The 21,140-nt window shown below is 45.3% G+C and overlaps 1 protein-coding gene across 1 annotated transcript in view; it reads right to left on the reverse strand.

Moving 5' to 3' along the window:
• Positions 1-21,140, reverse strand: part of PTPRB (protein tyrosine phosphatase receptor type B) — a 500,144-nt gene that overhangs the window by 124,191 nt on the left and 354,813 nt on the right. Inside the window, exons 18-20 of the mRNA XM_078673917.1 lie at positions 20,480-20,761; positions 16,394-16,672; positions 15,145-15,294 (exon numbers count right to left, since the gene is read on the reverse strand). Of these exons, the coding sequence (XP_078530043.1) occupies positions 15,145-15,294; positions 16,394-16,672; positions 20,480-20,761 (711 nt within the window). The remainder of the gene's footprint in view (positions 1-15,144; positions 15,295-16,393; positions 16,673-20,479; positions 20,762-21,140) is intronic.

Here is a 21,140-nt window from a genome sequence, read left to right on the forward strand (position 1 = left end):
TACCTATTGCTACTAATAGTTTAAATGTACAGAGTGGTCTTTGGCTTCGCTCAGAGGATCAGGGCTCTCTCACCTCATGTTATTGACGATTTGGTGTATTCTTCCGCCTCTTGGGTAGTGCTTCTTTGAAATGCATGTGGGGCTTTTTTAGATCTCAAACGTACGCCGAATGATCACACGATGAAGTTTTTATCTCATCAATGCATTTTATACCGAAATAAATGTTTTTTTTTAAAGCAGCATAACTTTGAAATGCTTTAGTCAGAAAGTAACCCTGACCTACTGGCTTTTCTAACGTTTGCTCCATATCAAGGGTTTTTTGCTCTTCTAAAGCTCAGAGCCTGAGACTAGGACGAGGCTGATGTTCCTCCAAAGCCCCCCTTGCTTGCAAGCACATTTAATAGACATGCAGTACAACGCAAATTAAAATGCTGTGTTTGCCCAGCTCATGGCAAGAAATGGTCTTGCATCATTTCCTCATTTACACAGACTTGTACATGAAAAGGCAGAGAGTAAATTGGAAATGGAGGCAGGACTTTGAATGAAGATTGGGGTGAACAGAGGTCAAAATGTGATTATGAATAGAGGCCGCAGCCTGAGGCGCTCGAGCAGATAATGATAGGTATTTCTAGAGCCGGGAGCTCGGGTGACACAGTAATGATGACAGGTCACCGAGCTGTGGTGTTCCTGATAGACTTAAAGTGAACCGAGTCTGTTTTATTGCAGCACGGGTTAGAAATGCTCGACTTCCTGCTCGTTATTAACACAGTATAATGTTTTACTAACTATATAGGAATTGAGAAGACAGGCTGCTGCTGACTGGGCTTGCAGACACAGAGCATGGCCAATCGCATGATTTATCTACATGTCCTTCAATGACACTTGAGCCTTGGTCTAACCAAAGGTCGCTGACCTCAAACAAACAAGCCCCAAATGTAACCCCTTAAGTGCTGCTGTCGACTGTTGGACGTCGCGAGCACTACCTTCGTAGTGCTGCGCACGTCCAACGGCCGACGTTTTTGAGGAAGTGCCGCACTGCTGCAAAATCGCGGCCGCGGCCAACGGGTGAAAGCAGTACTTGGTGGGTGACACTATGAGAATAATGTGGCTATTTCCTCCAGAGGTTCACAAAGTGACCAGCCCTTTCTCAATATGCTCAAAATAAATGCTTGTCCACTCACCATTAATATTAGACTTGACAGCCTTAGGGTGGTCTAATCCAAACATTTTACCTATTTGCTTCAACGTTTTGCGGATTTCTTTTTGTTGGCCTTAGGCCTCTGAACACTTTACCACTGCCAACCAGTGCTAAAGTTCATGCGCTTCTCTCCTAAAACATGGTTTAATTGACTAATCCACAATTGGCATTTTTAATTTACCTATAGGTCACTAGTAACCTGCACTACATGTGCCCAGGGCCTGTAAATTAAATACTACTAGTGGGTCTGCATCACTGATTGTGCCACCCGCACCAGTAGCAGTTTAAACATGCCTCAGACCTGCCATTGCAGAGCCTGTGTGTGCAGTTTGCACTGCCATGTCGACTAGCCATTTAAAGCCCCTTGCCAAGCCTTAAACTCCCTCTTATAACTTATAAGTCCCCTTAAGGTAGGCTCTAGGTAGCCCAATGGGCAGGGTGCTGTGTAATTAAAAGGTAGGACTTGCAGTGTTAAGTTTTGCATGTCCTGGTAGTGAAAACACCCAAATTCGTTTTTCACTACTGTGAGGCCTACCCCCTCCCGTAGGTTAACATTGGAGTTCCCTATTAGACTTATACGCTGTAATTCCTGATTGAGAAAAAATAGCTCTTTCATGTTTTATTTGATTGGAATGGTAACGATCAATCATCTTTGCTGACAAAGTTGAATTTATCATTACTGTGAGAAAGTTATTCTATTTGCCCTGATCACTACCATTTTTGACCTGTACTGGTGGTAACTGACTCTGATTGAGCCCAAGGCTCTGCTAACCATACCGAGGGCCAGTGCTCTGTGTAAAAGGTATATGGTAATTAGGTACAATAACAATTAGTATGCCAACCAACCTGTAAGCCGCTAGTATATGGTAGGGCATGTAGATTTAGAGGCCCAGCAGATTTAATGCACTTAAGTGTGTACTGCAGTGTTGCCTGCTGTCATTTTAAAAGGTGCATGCTTTGCTTGCTGCTTTTAAAAGTAAATTATATGCAAATTCAACTTTGGTATTAAAGGCACTTCCAAAGTCTTAAACTACCTTATTTTGACATATAAGTCACCCCTAATATCCAGGGCCGTTTCTAGGTGTTTTGCCGTCCTAGGCGAGAAATGAAAAATGCCGCCCCCCTCCTTTTTAATATCATCACTCTCAGGCCTGATAACTCTCTCCTCCTGTCATCCAGGCTAGATGAATGAATGCATTCAGCCCTGTCAAGAATCACTCATCAGGCGTTAGACTAACGCATTTCAGTGTGGTGGTCTGCATCAGCGCCCTGAAATGCAATGTCACGCCTTATAGTGCCTCAGCTGTCAAGCGCCGGGCAAAGCTGCCAAGGTTTCAGATTACCATGTGTGACATTTTCATAATTTCAGGCTAATTATGAGTGACATTTTAACGACTGTGTGACACATTCTCGCGAGCAAAATCAAGCAATAAAGACAATGGAAACATAAATATCAGAAATGAAACCCATATGAGCAACGAGAAACGTACCAGAAATTTAAGGGCATAGATGTAGTGCCCTTGTAAATTTATCATACTGTTAAGCTGGGCAGGACAGCCTGGTGCTGGAGATATCGTTGTTTTGTCTAGCGTGTGACGCTGCCAACGGCGCTATAACTAGGCGAACTGCAAGCAGCACTAGTCAACCCGCACAGGCACCCTACCCCGACTCAGTTACAGTACACTAAAGTGCGCTAACGTGTCACTGCTCAAATTGAGCAGAGAAAGACTGCGTGACTGAACACTTCTCAGACTACAGAGGCACAGCAGGCAGCTCAGAATGTACCTAACTTTATAGCACCCATTACAAGTATCAAGTGTTGCTAGATACTGGGCTCTCTGGGCACACTTCTTTCTGAGGCAGGAGGCCAGCAAGCAAACCTGTGCCACACCAATTAACGGGCCTCGTGGTGGCCAAATTTCCGGGGGGGTGGAGGGGGCTAAGAAAAAATTCGGGTGGGGGGGGGTTATTTCTTCCAGCAAAAGGCAGAGTGGAGATGCAGGGGCTTTAAGAAGGGGTGAAAACACACAACAAAGTCTCGTTAGCAAGCAAATGGTCTTTTAAAGACCTGTGAAGTACTCGGTGCAGCTGTGTGTGTGCCCGGGAAGCTGTCCCAGCCCAGGCTGCCACACACGAAGGGGGGGCTGAAGCCCTTTCAGTCCAATGGGCTTTGTGCGCCCCGGTCACAGCGTGGCAATTCTGGCTCAGCACTGAGCTCTCGGTTGGACAGCACACTAGACATACTGTTTCATCTAGGTCCTTCGGTGACAGGATATCGGATGTTGGCATGCGGTGCTGCCAATGCCATATTCATAGCCAGGCAGCAGGCCAGTGTGAACCACCAGTAGCATTGAGCCAGGTGGTTTGAAGCAGGTCTAGTCCATCATAGGAATTGCCAGTATTGGACCCTGATACTGCGGAGGGGCAAGGTGCATTGCATTGCTCACTCTATCGGAATTGCAATCCAGGCACCGGGGCCCCCAGGTTATAGGTCTCGAGACCAAGCAGTGTGTGGCCTTCACGCTCCACCTTATCCCCGCTGCCGTGCGGACCAGTTGCTTTGCCTGTTAGTCCCCTCACAGAGTCGGGCAGCAGCACCTGCTCCAGTCCAGGCGCCGGAGGCAGGAGTCGATGGAGCGGCTCAGACAATCCGTGCAAGTGCGGTGCAATATAATCAGACCCGCGGCCCTAGTCGCCACCACCCGGGGCTTCTCCCGGCAGTCTCACCTCCTATGCAGCGCAGGGACGCACGCTGGGGGCCGCAGGCAGCGATATCATCAGCACCACCTCCGGGTATCAGTTCTGGGGTGTGACAGCGGTGGCTGGGAGGCAGCCTCTAGGGTCTTGCGGCCTTTGTCCTGATCTTAGTGTGGGACAGGCTCTGACTGGCACTCTCCATTTGAGAGGCCTGAGATTTGCCCCTGAGCTGCACTGCGCAGCAGCCCAAAACTTCTATTAATTACTTTGTACCACTTTGCAGGCCGAGCTCTAGCAGCTAAGCCAGAGCCCCAAAGCCTGTCAGGAGGACCGCGCTACCACTGCAGCTATAACTGGTGCATTATAATAATGCACCAGTTATAGCTGCAGTGGTAGCGTTATAGCAGCACCTTTTTAGATGTAAAAGAACTTGTATTTTGCCGCCCTCCCCCTTTTGCCGCCCCATGCGGCCGCCTAGTCCTGCCTAATGGTAGAAACGGCCCTGTAATATCTCCCCTATGTGCCTCTTGTAACTATAAGTAGGTACATTTTAAAAGATGTTTTACATGTCCTGATAAGGGAAAAACTACCAGTGTCATGTAACCCCATTGTAGCACATTGGCTCCGTAGGCTAACATGGGAATTACTTTAACAAAGTATAACTATTGACAGAAGTGAGCAAAAAATAAACTTCAAATATTAAAATGCTAGAATAAATCCAAAAACTTGCCAAGGTTAGATTTATTATAACTATCACAGAAAAGAAGTTATAAAGTTAAGCCTTACTGCTCAGTGCCAAGCTACCAGAAGGTGATCAAATGTTAATTTATGGTGTGTATCCGACTTACCCTGACAAGGACTGTGGTTCCTGCTTGGACAGGGTGCATACCTTTGCCAACCAGAAACCCCATTGCTAACAACTACACTCACATCTCCCTTCTTTGTTAAGCAATTACAAAACAAAAGATGCAGCAGGAGTGGTAGACTCATCCCTGGGATGGCATTTCTTAATGGGAACCTACCAGGACTTGCACCAGGATCACCAGGGGAAGTCCCTGGTAACTGGTGCATTCTCCTACTGAATGCCCTATTAACAGAAATGTCAGCTGTATGTAAGGATGTATGTTGTATTTCCATTGTGCGAACCTAGCCAAAAGGAAGCAGATCACTATACAGGCATAAAGAAAAAAGGCAATAAGTGATAGGAGAAGTAGCTGGGTTGTGGACCTTTTTTTAAAGTTCTTATTATTGAGCAGTTATGTGAGAACCACAGATCATTCATGAGCAGAATAGTGTAATCTCTATAGACCACACTGAATCAATGTACAATCCAATCTCTGTCTCCTAGGTGGACTCCTTACGTAATATGGCGGGTTGAGGACCCGTCATCTGAGAGACTTAGTGACCCAGTTCCCTCCCTATCCCCCTCTACTCCCACTCCAAACGTACCCCTGTGTTGCACCCATGGTCCCCAGATCTTTTTGAATTTACATGGGCAGCCCTGGGACAGGTACGCTGCGTGCTCCGCTAGTTGGAACCGGTCAAGATCTTCCTCCTATTCTCGAGCCGAGGGAGATCTGTTCGCTCCCCAAAGTCAAGCTAGGTTGCGTTTCGCCACTCCTGCTGCCATGTTCAGCCTGGTATGTGAATGTTTGGGCCACCTCTTCTCCCCTGATATGGCCTCCAGCAGCCATTTTGCCCCAAGTGGTACCGATAGACCTGTCACCTCTCTCATTACTTCTATTACCCCTGTCTAGAAATTTTGGATTAGTGGGCAGGTCCAAAGTGTGTGGTAGAATGTGCCCACATTGCCACAACGCCTGGATCAATCAGCTGATTCATTGCATCCCATCATATATACTCTGGACCTGGACAGATATGACTGATGCAGTACCCAAAGCAGCACCAGGCAGACCCGTGCAGATTTGTGGACTGTTAATTCATTGTGATGTATCTACTTTAAAGAGGTGCATCTTCAGCTCTTTCCTAAATTGGAGCAGCATTGGGATGATCCTGATGGATACAGGGATGTTACTCCGGATCCAGGGTGCATGGAAGAAAAAGTAATCCTGCCTTATCTTTTCTTTTTTAAAGGTGTTAGCCTGCAATCTGATGGCATCCTAAATGCAGGTGTGCTGAGAACCACCAGAGATAGTGGGCCGGTCTGCAAGATAGGTGGGGGCTTTGTCATTATGACTTTGTAAATGATGCAGCCGGGTTTGAAGGTGGTGTAGGCTGGTAAGGGGAGCCAATGGAGTTTCATCAGGATGGGATCAATGTTATGATGTTTCAGAGTGTAGGATGCACTTCAAGGGTGCCAGTGTTGAGCCTGGAATGCCATAGAGCAAGGTGTTACCACCACTCAGATGTGAGAGTATGAGGGTTTTGAAGTTACTTTCTGAAAGAAACCGTTTCACTTTCTTTAGAGAAGAGAGCAGGTACCAGATTGTCTTTGTTTTTTGGCAATGTGTTCTATTTTAGCAATGTGTGATGTTGGTGTCCAGGGTGAGTCCAAGTGATTTGGCAGAGGATGAAGTTTGGGGTTCAAAGCAATCAAGGTCCATGTCATTGAGCCAGGTGTGTAATGCTTCCTGTTTGTGGTTCTTAGTAAATAACAGGAAATCCAGGTCTGAATGATGTAAAGGTAGTGTATGAGGTGTTAAATGTGTCAAGGGGAGGAAACGTTGAAGTAGAGTTGGATACCATCTGCATATGACAAATCTTGAAGCTGTTATCTGTGAGACAGGATATTCCGTATTTGGCGTCCAATGTTGAGAATGCATTGTCTCCTGCGTGCGACGTGTTCGAAATCTCTCTGCTGACATGGAATCCTAACCATGTCCCGTTTTCAGTGACTTAAGTGCTGCATCCATCTGTCCCACAGACTTACTAGTATCAGGTACCAACCACACAAGTAGTGATGAGTTTTTTAGGCACTTGACCTTGTTGTGTCCTGAGGAGGATTTTACACATACCTTTGGTATGGGAGCACATCAACAAACTCACAAGGATTTAAAGGATAACAAGCCTGAATGATACTGTGTTGCAACAATTAGGCATTCATACACCTTCAGGACCGGTTGCGTGCTACCTATAGTTCGGCCCACATGTCACATGTTGAAATTGGGTAGTGCACACCTTTGCCTAGGAAACAACTGAGCCGTAAGGATAAAGTGAGTTTGGACTGATTTCCTGAAACTGTTATTAATAAATGTCCTACTAAGCAGTGTTTAACACAAGTCATATCTAGACAACACTTTGTATATGGGTGAGTATGTGTGAAACACAGTGTAAAATAATCACTTTTGCTGAATAATATTGACGGTCCAATAACATGGCATTATTATTGACTATGTAAAGTCTGAATCTATCCCCACAGAGAGCCCTCTGCAGTAGTGTTTGTTGCCTAGGTACGACGTTATCTGTGAGTACAGCACCAAGCGGATCCATATAGTTGCTGACAATGCTAGAGGACAGTATGGAACCCTGAGGGACTCAGCAGGTGATGGGAATATTTTGTGTCCTGGAGGTGCCAATTCAAACAAACTGGTGTTGGTTTGAAAGGTAGGAGGAGAACCAGTGAAAGACATTGCCAGTGAATCCCATTCCAGACTCTATGGTGTCCATTAGGGTGGGATTTTTGACAGTGTAAATGGCAACTGGGAGACCCAGCAATATCAGAATGTGGGTCATCTTCATCATGGGTTTGAAAGCATTGTATATAATGTGTAAGGTAGCAGTCTTCTTGCTGCAGGGTGATCCGAAGCATGACTGGTAGTTGTGCAGGAGACAGTTAGCATTAATGTGATCTTGGAGTTGAACATAGACTTTTTTTTAAAGTTCTTTCTGATGATTTGTATGTGAGTGACGGGCAGGTAGTCGGTGAGATCATTAGACTTTAGTGTATGTTTCTTTGTGAGTGGGAGGATCTTGTCTGTCCTGAGAGCTTCTGGGAAGATGCCTTGAGTGAGAGTGGTATTCGTAATGGCAAGTATGGGTGAGAGAGCATCCCCAGAGAGAGCTTTGTGCTCTTGCCAGCTGGGTCTTGGGGTCTAGTTGCACTCTCCTTAAGTTTGTACAAGTGACCAGCACTCCTTTAGACAATAGCGGTTTCACTGGCTGCTTTCTAAAAATGGTCATGAGCCCCTAAACCATGGAAAAGTGCGTAAGAGCAGCATATTGGGTGGGTTTAGTACCTGACTGCATCTGTTTTCTTTGGGGCTCATAGACTAGGCTACCAGACAACACTGCATGAAATAATTTACACAATAAAGGAAACAGACCTATCTGATGGCATACAACTACCAGAGACTTCATAATGGTGGCCACTAGAACACACAAGGTTTCCCAGCAAAAACAAATTGACAGAGAAAGCAGAAATTGATTCAATACTTTCCACTGACACAGAACGTCTTGTTTAACCAGTGACAGACTGACCAACACATTTATCAAATTAGAAAGATTAGGGATTGATCATTAGGGATTTGTGATATCTCTTACATCTGCAATCTCTGAACCCAATCCACAATAGTTTAATTTCTCCTTAGATTTTACAGGACAAGCTAACTCTACGTAAATATGAGTTCTTTGCCACTAACTCCTAAGAAACTATCTAATGCATGCCTTTGATGTGCACACAAGTCCGATTGTACAGCAGCCACGGCCTGCGGAGGGCGTTGCGGTGGGGCGAAAGCCGGGGCGGGGGAGGGCCAGGGTGGGGAATGATAAAAACCAGGATATTGAAAATGCGATGCAGCCCGCGCTACGAAATTTGTTTTTATTAATTAAATTGTTTACTTACCTCCAATTATCCATACTCCGGTTTTTAGCATGCCCCACCCTGCCCCTCCCCCGTCCCGCCTTTCACCCCAACGCAACTCCCTTCACGGGCCGCGGCTGTTGTACAGTGATATTTTGTCTCACACCCTTTGGCTCAGATTTCACTTTTTAATTGACATTAATTAGCACTATGTGAAGAATCTATGTGTGGTGAGAATTAGGCCTAGGTTAAATTTCTGTTATGCTAGCATGATCTGTCGAAATATCAGGAATTTTATATTATGCTTGTTATGTTAATTTCCTACAATGACCCTATTATGCAGCATCTCTTAATTACACTATTTTCACGGCTAAATGGTACCACAATAGCACAGGAACAATGCAACCGACTAGAACGGGAGTAGCTGTTACCCACACTCTTTTTATGGTGTAAAATGCAGCCTCACATTCAAAATGGATGTGAGGACGTACTTCACGCTAAACTATAGCGCTAAATGCTAGATTTGCATTTTGAGTAATTACATGTCATTTTTGTGAAGTTTCACCTAAGCATGAAAAAGCCAATTAAGCACATTTCACGCACTATACAATATTTAGTCAAGTATGTCATTAATCTACAAAATCTTCATGAACATTTGTTCAAGCAAACAGACTGATCCACAGTATGAGATTCACAGCCATTTTTAAAATAATTTCTCCGTGGACCCATTAAACAAAATGTGCCAAAGAATCTTAAAAAATTTACCACATTCACATCAAACTTTATTCCGATCTAGGTCTACTGCATGAACAGAACAGATACCAGTGGGAAGAGACTTGCCTTCGGTGTCTACTACAAGGAGCATTCTTGATCTCAGACTCACAAGCGAACAAGCTTTGGCAAAGCCACTCATCTTGCTATAATTTTAAGCGCTGACTAAAATATTATGGAAAAGCCTGTTTGAGTGAAAATGCAAAACAAAAAACAATTTCTTTCTGCATGCAATGCATTTATGAGATAACATATTTAATGGGTGTTATACGGAGTACTTTTGAGACGTAAAATAGTCAAGCAATACAAACAGTCCAAAAAAGGTGAAATGATGCACCAAACACCCAATGCTATGAGGTCAAAAAGAAATAATCCATTCGGTGGAATCAAAGACCATTCTATTATCTTAAAGAATGTATAAGTTAGTAACAGTTGCAGACAGCTGCACTGTCAAACTAGATCTAAAAAGATTCACAGATACTAACGACAAACTCCATCGAGATTCTTCAACATGAATCTATACACTGTACCATCACTTTGATTTGTCAATCTATACTTATGAAAGACTTCAACAACTGAACACTTGAGTCCTATACCAAAACCAGAAATAAAGGCAAGGACAATAAATACATTGTCCCATTGATAATTCTGTACCCAGATATGTGGAGCACTCTTTCACCATTTTAATAAATCCTGGAAGGGGAAAATAGGATTTGTGAGGGGTTAGAACTTGGAATGTGTGCACCGTGATCTGTCTTGCTTCTAGGCATAATTGTCAAATTGAGCCTAAACAGGCAATAAAGATTACTGTTTTAAAGGCCTTCTAATGGAGATGGGAGATGGAGGGATCTTGATGGCAAGGAGAAGCTGGTTCCCGAATTTCTGAAAGAGCTAGCTCTCAGGATTCGACACTAATCGATCCAGGAAAATGTGTGGATTAGCAAAATATCTATAAGGATGAGTATAAGAGGAAATCAGTTATGAGCAAGAGAAAGGATAGATGCCACTCTACAACCATCCATCACCACCCCCTTTTGTACCGCTTTGGCCGCCATAAGTGTGGCAGGGTATGCTCTGACATGAGTCCCTTGCTCACTTTGCCACTGGATTCAAGCAAGCCGGGCTGAAGACGGCTGTAATGCCAGAAACCGGTCCTCGGAAGCTTGTTTCCGGTCCAGGGAAGGCATGGCTTGGCAGTTCGGGCTGGACTGTTCCCGTGAGGCACAGGGTCAGACTGATTTGCATATAGCCATGTCTGAACTGGGGTGGCAGAGTGGGCTAAAGAGCGGTGATGGATCAAACCCAGATCTTTTGACTGGGTGTGAGTGTTTGATTGGTTCAGATGCTCCGTCCATCACCACCCCCTTTTGTACCGCTTTGGCCGCCATAAGTGTGGCAGGGTATGCTCAGACGTGAGTCCCTTGCTCACTTTGCCACTGGATTCAAGCAAGCCGGGCTGAAGACGGCTGTAATGCCAGAAACCGGTCCTCGGAAGCTTGTTTCCGGTCCAGGGAAGGCATGGCTTGGCAGTTCGGGCTGGACTGTTCCCATGAGGCACAGGGTCAGACTGATTTGCATATAGCCATGTCTGAACTGGGGTGGCAGAGTGGCCTAAAGAACAGTGAAGGATCAAACCCAGATCTTTTGACTGGGTGTGAGCGTTTGATTGGTTCAGATGCTCCGTCCATCACCACCCCCTTTTGTACCGCTTTGGCCGCCATAAGTGTGGCAGGGTATGCTCAGACGTGAGTCCCTTGCTCACTTTGCCACTGGATTCAAGCAAGCCGGGCTGAAGACGGCTGTAATGCCAGAAACCGGTCCTCGGAAGCTTGTTTCCGGTCCAGCGAAGGCATGGCTTGGCAGTTCGGGCTGGACTGTTCCCATGAGGCACAGGGTCGGACTGATTTGCATATAGCCATGTCTGAACTGGGGTAGCAGAGTGGGATAAAGAACGGTGATGGATCAAACCCAGATCTTTTGACTGGGTGTGAGTGTTTGATTGGTTCAGATGCTCAGTCCATCACCACCCCCTTTTGTACCGCTTTGGCCGCCATAAGTGTGGCAGGGTATGCTCAGACGTGAGTCCCTTGCTCACTTTGCCACTGGATTCAAGCAAGCCGGGCTGAAGACGGCTGTAATGCCAGAAACCAGTCCTCGGAAGCTTGTTTCCAGTCCAGGGAAGGCATGGCTTGGCAGTTCGGGCTGGACTGTTCCCGTGAGGCACAGGGTCAGACTGATTTGCATATAGCCATGTCTGAACTGGGTTGGCAGAGTGGGCTAAAGAATGGTGATGGATCAAACCCAGATCTTTTGACTGGGTGTGAGTGTTTGATTGGTTCAGATGCTCCGTCCATCACCACCCCCTTTTGTACCGCTTTGGCCACCATAAGTGTGGCAGGGTATGCTCAGACGTGAGTCCCTTGCTCACTTTGCCACTGGATTCAAGCAAGCCGGGCAGAAGACGGCTGTAATGCCAGAAACCGGTCCTCGGAAGCTTGTTTCCGGTCCAGGAAAGGCATGGCTTGGCAGTTCGGGCTGGACTGTTCCCATGAGGCACAGGGTCAGGCTGATTTGCATATAGCCATGTCTGAACTGGGGTGGCAGAGTGGGCTAAAGAACAGTGAAGGATCAAACCCAGATCTTTTGACTGGGTGTGAGCGTTTCATTGGTTCAGATGCTCCGTCCATCACCACCCCCTTTTGTACCGCTTTGGCCGCCATAAGTGTGGCAGGGTATGCTCAGACGTGAGTCCCTTGCTCACTTTGCCACTGGATTCAAGCAAGCCGGGCTGAAGACGGCTGTAATGCCAGAAACTGGTCCTCGGAAGCTTGTTTCCGGTCCAGGGAAGGCATGGCTTGGCAGTTCGGGCTGGACTGTTCCCATGAGGCACAGGGTCAGACTGATTTGCATATAGCCATGTCTGAACTAGGGTTGCAGAGTGGGCTAAAGAATGGTGATGGATCAAACCCAGATCTTTTGACTGGGTGTGAGTGTTTGATTGGTTCAGATACTCCGTCCATCACCACCCCCTTTTGTACCGCTTTGGCCGCCATAAGTGTGGCAGGGTATGCTCAGACGTGAGTCCCTTGCTCGCTTTGCCACTGTATTCAAGCAAGCCGGTCTGAAGACGGCTGTAATGCCAGAAACCGGTCCTCGGAAGCTTGTTTCCGGTCCAGGGAAGGCGTGGCTTGGCAGTTCGGGCTGGACTGTTCCCTTGAGGCACAGGGTCAGACTGATTTGCATATAGCCATGTCTGAACTGGGGTGGCAGAGTGGGCTAAAGAACGGTGATGGATCAAACCCAGATCTTTTGACTGGGTGTGAGTGTTTGATTGGTTCAGATACTCCGTCCATCACCACCCCCTTTTGTACCGCTTTGGCCGCCATAAGTGTGGCAGGGTATGCTCAGACGTGAGTCCCTTGCTCGCTTTGCCACTGGATTCAAGCAAGCCGGGCTGAAGACGGCTGTAATGCCAGAAACCCGTCCTCGGAAGCTTGTTTCCAGTCCAGGGAAGGCATGGCTTGGCAGTTCGAGCTGGACTGTTCCCGTGAGGCACAGGGTCAGACTGATTTGCATATAGCCATGTCTGAACTGGGGTGGCAGAGTGGGCTAAAGAATGGTGATGGATCAAACCCAGATCTTTTGACTGGGTGTGAGTGTTTGATTGGTTCAGATGCTCCGTCCATCACCACCCCCTTTTGTACCGCTTTGGCCACCATAAGTGTGGCAGGGTATGCTCAGACGTGAGTCCCTTGCTCACTTTGCCACTGGATTCAAGCAAGCCGGGCAGAAGACGGCTGTAATGCCAGAAACCGGTCCTCGGAAGCTTGTTTCCGGTCCAGGAAAGGCATGGCTTGGCAGTTCGGGCTGGACTGTTCCCATGAGGCACAGGGTCAGGCTGATTTGCATATAGCCATGTCTGAACTGGGGTGGCAGAGTGGGCTAAAGAACAGTGAAGGATCAAACCCGGATCTTTTGACTGGGTGTGAGCGTTTCATTGGTTCAGATGCTCCGTCCATCACCACCCCCTTTTGTACCGCTTTGGCCGCCATAAGTGTGGCAGGGTATGCTCAGACGTGAGTCCCTTGCTCACTTTGCCACTGGATTCAAGCAAGCCGGGCTGAAGACGGATGTAATGCCAGAAACTGGTCCTCGGAAGCTTGTTTCCGGTCCAGGGAAGGCATGGCTTGGCAGTTCGGGCTGGACTGTTCCCATGAGGCACAGGGTCAGACTGATTTGCATATAGCCATGTCTGAACTAGGGTTGCAGAGTGGGCTAAAGAATGGTGATGGATCAAACCCAGATCTTTTGACTGGGTGTGAGTGTTTGATTGGTTCAGATACTCCGTCCATCACCACCCCCTTTTGTACCGCTTTGGCCGCCATAAGTGTGGCAGGGTATGCTCAGACGTGAGTCCCTTGCTCGCTTTGCCACTGTATTCAAGCAAGCCGGTCTGAAGACGGCTGTAATGCCAGAAACCGGTCCTCGGAAGCTTGTTTCCGGTCCAGGGAAGGCGTGGCTTGGCAGTTCGGGCTGGACTGTTCCCTTGAGGCACAGGGTCAGACTGATTTGCATATAGCCATGTCTGAACTGGGGTGGCAGAGTGGGCTAAAGAACGGTGATGGATCAAACCCAGATCTTTTGACTGGGTGTGAGTGTTTGATTGGTTCAGATGCTCCGTCCATCACCACCCCCTTCTGTACCACTCTACAACCATGGCATACTTTGCGTCATGCCAAGGATAAAAGCAAAATTCGCATGGGTCAGGAATGTGGCTACTTCCTAGAAAGTAATTCAAGATCTCAGGGATCTATGGTATCAGGCCATAGTTGTCTTGAACAGACCGGTCTGATCAGATTTTGTAACTAAGCAGTGAGAGCTGTGTTCTTGAGGGTACCAGGAACACTATGGGCCAGATGTATCAAGGGGTTTTACCCATTCTGTGTCTATGGGAAAATGTGTTCATACATATGGCCCTATATATCCTATTTTACAGACGGCATTGAGCATTTAGATTTTCATTTATTTAATGTTAGCACTAGCTTTAGAATATTTTCTTTATCACATAACAAGCTCTCGTACGTATTACTGAACAAAACAGTCGCTCTGTCAAAACCCGGTAGATTAAGCACCCTTCCTAAACGCTGTTCAATATGGAACTAATAATAACTTTTATGCTTCAACAATGAAGTAAATGCCAGTATCATACATTAGTATTTCTGATCCAAGAGGTCTTCTTATCAGATGTATGTAGTTTAAAAACCACAAATTGATTATGGCCAACGTGACAAGTGCTGGCAATACGCTTATGTGGGGTACTTTAGAATGATATTCACTCTTTTATATTAAGTGTATTACATATCCATGCTTTCACTATTCAATTTCCCATTCAATAACTATGTGCATGGTCTAACCAGACACGATTGCTTGGAAGTTTGAGCATGTTTATCCTGGAATTTGAGGCTATATATAAAGCTGGGCTAACACACTGCTGGTCTTCCACTAACCAGACAAAACAATGGCATCTTCGACAGGTCTTCCCGCTTCTCCAAACAACCAATCATTGAACAGTTACCAATAAGAATAACAAGACTTTCCTTATGTCATCATATCCATAGACCATAGACAAAGATCAAGTCTTACCCTTAAGCCTGATAGATAAAACTGGAAATTCCTTGTAAAAGCAGAAAAAAGTTTATCAAAGTCAACAGCAGCTTACCATCGGCCTCCTGCACAATCACCGTGAAGTACTTCACAGCCCCATTGGCATCACTGAACCAGCTACAGTTGAAACTGAAGCCAATGGAAGATTTGCTAATTACTGTATCTTTCTTATTCACTCGGAAATATGGAGATGGGGGAGGAGGACCTGTAAAAAAGAAACAATTATAGCATCTTAAACCAGTTGGGTGTCAAGCATCACCAAAATGTAGATTGAACAGATGGAAAATGTCTAATAGTTCGATCCCTTCCAATTTTGTAGGTGCAAACAATACACACCTACCTGGCAAAGTGTGTCTGAAAATTATCACAGCAGCAGAGGCATATGTCTCATGAAATAATACATTTTACCCACCTCGGGAATTATGTACAAAACTGTATTTAGTAGGCTACCTCTGTTCTGTAGAAAAACGAATGCTTTAGTTTGCTGTACTTGTTAATACTGTTTATAATGATTTAGCATCTACCAACAGGTAAATAAATGTTTAAATAAAACACGTTTACTCTTGAGAAAATGACTACTGCAGTGATTAAACTGCTCCGTCGCCTGCAGCCATCTTTATAATATTATTTAATGTTTAAGTGATGGGGTCTAGATCAACAAGCAGAGCTTGAGTCCTCTTTCATTGTAAATATCCTCTCAGATTGGCATAGAAATCCTGCTTGCTTAAGAGTTTTCTCTTTTACTCTCACAGTCACACACCTTTCTTTTCACTTTGTACCTTGGGTCTACTTTTTTTTCACGGAGTTTTATATAGCGTAAACTTGACCCGGTATCGGGTATCAGAGCACTTTACATAGCACCAGTTACGTTACATGAGGACACATTCACTTTTTGTTAGGTACGAGGAGATTATGTGATTTGCCCAGAATCACAGGATGTTCAGCGTCATTGCCGAGACTCGAACCCGGTTCCCCAGATTCAAAGTAGACCGCCCTAGCCGTTAGGCCAACTCCTCTCCCCTACTTGCTCTTGTCTTCGTATTTATATTATTTACAACTCCTCCTTCCTTCCCTAATGCCCTCTGCTTCAAACTTGTATTTCTTCCCTTCCTCCCTATCTCCCTTCTTTCCTTTCTTCCACCCTTACTACCTTCCATTTGTCCTTTCTTCTCTACCTCATTCCCTACTTATTTCTTTCTTTGCATCTTTCTTCCCATGCATATTTTTTCACTTTCATTCTCCCTTGAGCCACCCCGGAATCAGCAATCGATTCCTCATTCCCTCCATCCAATTTCAGTACTCACGGTCTATCATGGTGATCGTGATGTCTTCGACCACGCCACTGGTCATGTCAGCAGAGTGCACTTTGATTGACACCAAGTATTGCTTGTGTGGCACCAACATCACAATGGTGATCAAGGACTTCTCCTTCTCAATCCTTTTAGAAAATTCGACCACTTCATTGTCCATCTTCTTGCATTCAATACTATACCCATCAAAATCTGAGTCTGGCGGCGTCCAGGAGCAGGAAATGGCGGTAGAGTTCTGTGGCCGGCAGTGAAGGTGCTGTATCGCGTCTGGCTCTAGGCAGGAGAAAAAGACAAGGTACCTTAGAAAAGATTCCATGTTTAACACTGGGAGCTTCCTTTGTCATAAGTGTCTAGGCTGATTATTCATTAAGTGCAACACTGTGATAACACCTCAGTAACCTCAAATGGACTTTAACAGTTGTCACCAAGGAAGCCCAAGCAGCAAGTGGTCCACCTAGTACATTAACTAGTAAGCAGCAATGGCCAAGAATTAAACTCTGTTTCAAAGAAGTGATCCATTGCATTCTCCTTCATGACTTTTTTAATGTTTATTTCCAGTTGCGCCCGACACTGGGTGAGTTGCAATTCTGCAGAGGCAATTTAGATACAGAGCACTGGCTGCTTGGAAACAGAAGCCACTTTATAAGTATTTAACCCCACCCAAAATATATGTTCTTCTCATTGCACTCACCTGTGTCTTCCCTGCTTGCCAAGAGGCCTTCATTATTTGTGCAATTAAGGTACATGGCATTTTTTATAATGAATATGCAAATGTTAGTCAGTGCTCCTTTTTTACACTTCGTCCTTGGACCTATGTTGAATATAATGTAGTTATTTAATATAACCTGCATATAAACGAAACTCTGGTACTCTCCTCCTTGCAATGAAGGAGGGCATGCCTCATTTTATTTCTGTATTTATTAATTTTTTATTTATGTATTCAATTAACTTTAAAATAACTTTATAGAGCTCTTCATTTCTCCTTTCAGATATTATAAAGCACCGCAAGTTTAACAAGGCAATCAAGAGCTTCATAACTTGATTTGATGAACACCGAAGTCCCGATTGCTAAAACCTTTTTCCTGCTCCATGGGGAACACATTTAGGCTTTCATAGAGGAGTACCAGAGGGCCAGTAAAGGTAATCCAAAGCAAAAGAGGTGAAAACCCCCACTTGATGAGTATCCAAAAATATTTATAATGAATTTTCTCCACTTATGGGCACTTCTTTAACATGCTTCTTAATGATCTAGATGGAAGACCTGCAGGAACTGTGGAAAATGCAGCAGTAAGATGGCATAGAGAAGAAAGCTCTTCTTTGAAAAATAAATTTCGTGAAATGAAAAAGCAAACAAAAGGGATAATTTAGCCTTTTCAACCTTTCACTCATTTCCTGATCCCACAAAGGAGAATATCCATGCTGTGGAGAATGCACACAGGATGGTTAAGGGACAAAAAGTAGTGTTGAACCTGGCCCTGTCTATAGGGTCATATCCCCAAAACGTTCTGCCTTCCTCCTCTTGTTTACTTGCTGGATTTGGTTTTGTTGGTATTAGGCTACCCAATTGGCATATTTAGTTTACTTATACGTCCCTAGTAAAGTGCACAACATGTGCCCCGGACCTGTAAATTAAATGTTCCTAGTTGGTCTGCAGCACTGATTGAGCCACCGACTTAAGCATCACCTTAAACATGTCTCAGGCCTGCAATTGGACCTGTTTGTGTGCAGTTTTAAACTTCTATTTTGACCTGGCAAAATAAACCTTTTGACAGGCCCAAACCTTCCTTTTTAATGCATATAAGACACCCCTAAAGTTGGTCCTGGGCAGTCCGTAGGCCTGGGTGCAATGTATTTAAAAAGTAGGACAGATACTATTAAGTTTTATATGTCCTAGTAGTCAAAATCTCCTGAATTCGTTTTTCACTATTGCAAGGCCTACCTCTCCTTTAGGATAACTTTGGAATTACCTTATTACCTTTTATAAGTGTCATTTCCTAATGAGAACAGGTTAAAGCTTCATGTTTGGGGTCTCCAGATTCACAATTTTAAAATCCTAACTTATGGTGAATTCGGATTTTAAAATGTTTTACTGAATATGCCGTTTTTGGAAATTTGCCATTTTCTTGCCTTAGCCATTTGGAGCCTGCAATCTGTCTATGGGTCACATGACTGGGTGTAGCTGATAGTTGGGCTTTGTTTATTTCTCCTGGGCACCCACACATAGTGGGGATTCTAGGTGTGACTGGACGGGCCATCAATTGGCCCAATCCCACTTACACAGGCTGTATCCTGTCTTCACACTAAGGGCTGCCTACCCCTTGTAGTTAGTTTGGAGCAATAGGCCAGGAAGGCAGGACATTTGTGCACTTCAAAGTTATACCTCTAGAAGTTTCTCTACACTGCAAAAGCACTGTGTATAAATAATGGACTCTATACTATCAGGAGCCTCAGGGGGAAGAAGCAAGGGAACAGGCCGCCCCCCCCCTCAAGTCTATATCAACAATAATGGCCTTCCCCTATACACTCTGTGGTCAAAGAACCCAGATTAATTCTGTATTTTAATTCAGTCAGGTAGAGGATGCTCTGACAGAGCCTCACGGGAGCAACCCTCCCTCCCCCTTTTTCACAGTTGAAGGGTATAGTGAGGCAATAGGATCGGTGGTGGGCTTCACAGACACAGACACACATGTATGGTTTTTAAAGCTATTTGAGGGAGTGACTGTGATCAGCACATGCAGAGAGAAGGTTGAAGAGCATCCTCTACCTGACTGAGTTAAAATACAGAATTAATCTGGGTTCTTTGACCACAGAGTGTATAGGGGAAGGCCATTATTGTTGATATATAAATAATGGACCTCAGACACCAACTCTTCAGTGCACTTCTGGACCTGTGGATATTCTGCCTGGAAAAAGGACGGTTGTGCTGCTGAAAGAACTGCCAGTCTGCTGGAATGCTACTCTAAACGAGCTACTGCCTTGCTGGGCTGACATGCTTGCTGCTGCCCTCTTGCCTGAGGAGGAAGAACTGGACCTGCAACCTCATCTTGAATCGAGAACACCAGTGTGACTCCAGGAGCTACTCTGCTGTCCTCCTGATTTGAGCCTCAGGGACATAAAGGTTCCCCAACCAGCTACAAGACCCAGCTGCCGCAAGTTCCTAAACCTAAGTGTAGCCTTTTAGATCCTGGACCCTTGGTGTGGCTCACAGGCACAGAAGTCAAGCTTCTGGGCTCTTCACAACTGCAAACGGGTCGTGCGCACTGAGACCGCACCGCTCACACTGAAAATCAGCGCAGAGCGCCGCCAGCCCATCTCTTTGCACTTCAGCATAGACCGCTTGCGAGCCCTGGCAACGTGAAGCTCCGCGATGCCTGGCCTGCTCTATGCACCATGCCGACAGCCTCCTGTGACGCTCTACATGTTCCTCGTAGCTCTCTCCAACGTGAACGGGATTTTTGACACAAAACTTGAGAAGGTAAAGTTCAGCTGGACTAATCTGGGACACTATCCGACCTACGCTTCATGGCGGTCGGCCTGAAATTTCGACTTTGACCCCGTCCAGCTCGACCAGATAGCCCCGGTTAGCACTTTGTGCTTTTGAGCGCTACTTTACACTTTCATCTTTATAAATATATAACTCCGGTTCTACTGATTGGAATTTTTTCATTTTGGTCTTGTTTTAATTATTAAATAATTCTGCTCTATTTTCCTAATCTGGTGTTGGGTCCTTTTTGTGTGGTGTTTTCACTTTATTACTGTTTGAAGTGTTGCACAAATTCTTTACATATTGCTCTAAGTAAAGCCTGACTGTTCTGTGTCAAGCAACCAGAGGGTTGAGCACAGGTTAATTTAGGGTTGAATTGTGCCTCACCACGACAAGGATTGTGTTTGCTGCTTGACTAGGGCTCACACTCCGGTCAACAAACAACCCAATTTCGCACAAGAAGCCACTAGGAATATGTGTAAATGGCACACAACTATGTGCAGAACATGTGGTTAACATTAAAAGCTGCATTTCTTCTAGCATGTGTAGTGTATCTAGCTCATCACTCTTTAACAATCGTCAGACCCCCAACTTACTTGTTCGCACAGTCCCGTACAGAGGCTGGCTGTAGGTCTTGCCAGTAGAGCCACTGACGCTTCTGACACTGAACGAGTAGAGCCTTCCTGGGCGGAGGCCATTTATGATACGCCCCTTTGACTTGCTACTGCTGTACGGATTTAAAATTGTGAGTGGATCCCGTGGCATCCATTGAAGCTCAAAATCATCATAATCCGTCCAATCAGGAGGGCCCAGCCATGTGATTGACAGCGAAGTATTTTTAACATCAACAAAGGATATAGAAATAGGTGGGTTGGGTGCTGGATAAGAGGGAGAAAATAAGACAGTGTTAGGGAACTTCTGAATCAAACTGACATCTTTTCCTTCAGAAACAGTTCTGCAAACATGTACCAGCATGTTCTTTTCACTCTGTACATGCTTAACTCTTACAGGCACCCTCCACAGAGGAAGAGCAGGAGGACTTGGTATTTCCTTCCATATGAAATAAATCGTCTTTATCAGATAAAATCTACCTATCTCAAATTTAGCCAAATATTAAATGACAGTCTGTTCAGCTGGCCTATTTACTTGTGCTCTTAACTTTTTCTCCTGGCTCCAAGTTTTAGTTGGTCTGAGCTGTTTGTTCTCACAGTGACTTGCCTTGCATTAGTGCTAGAATAGTCTTTAAGTTCAATGAAC

Source organism: Lissotriton helveticus, chromosome 1_1, assembly GCF_964261635.1.
Source record: "Lissotriton helveticus chromosome 1_1, aLisHel1.1, whole genome shotgun sequence".
Classification (NCBI taxonomy): domain Eukaryota; kingdom Metazoa; phylum Chordata; class Amphibia; order Caudata; family Salamandridae; genus Lissotriton; species Lissotriton helveticus.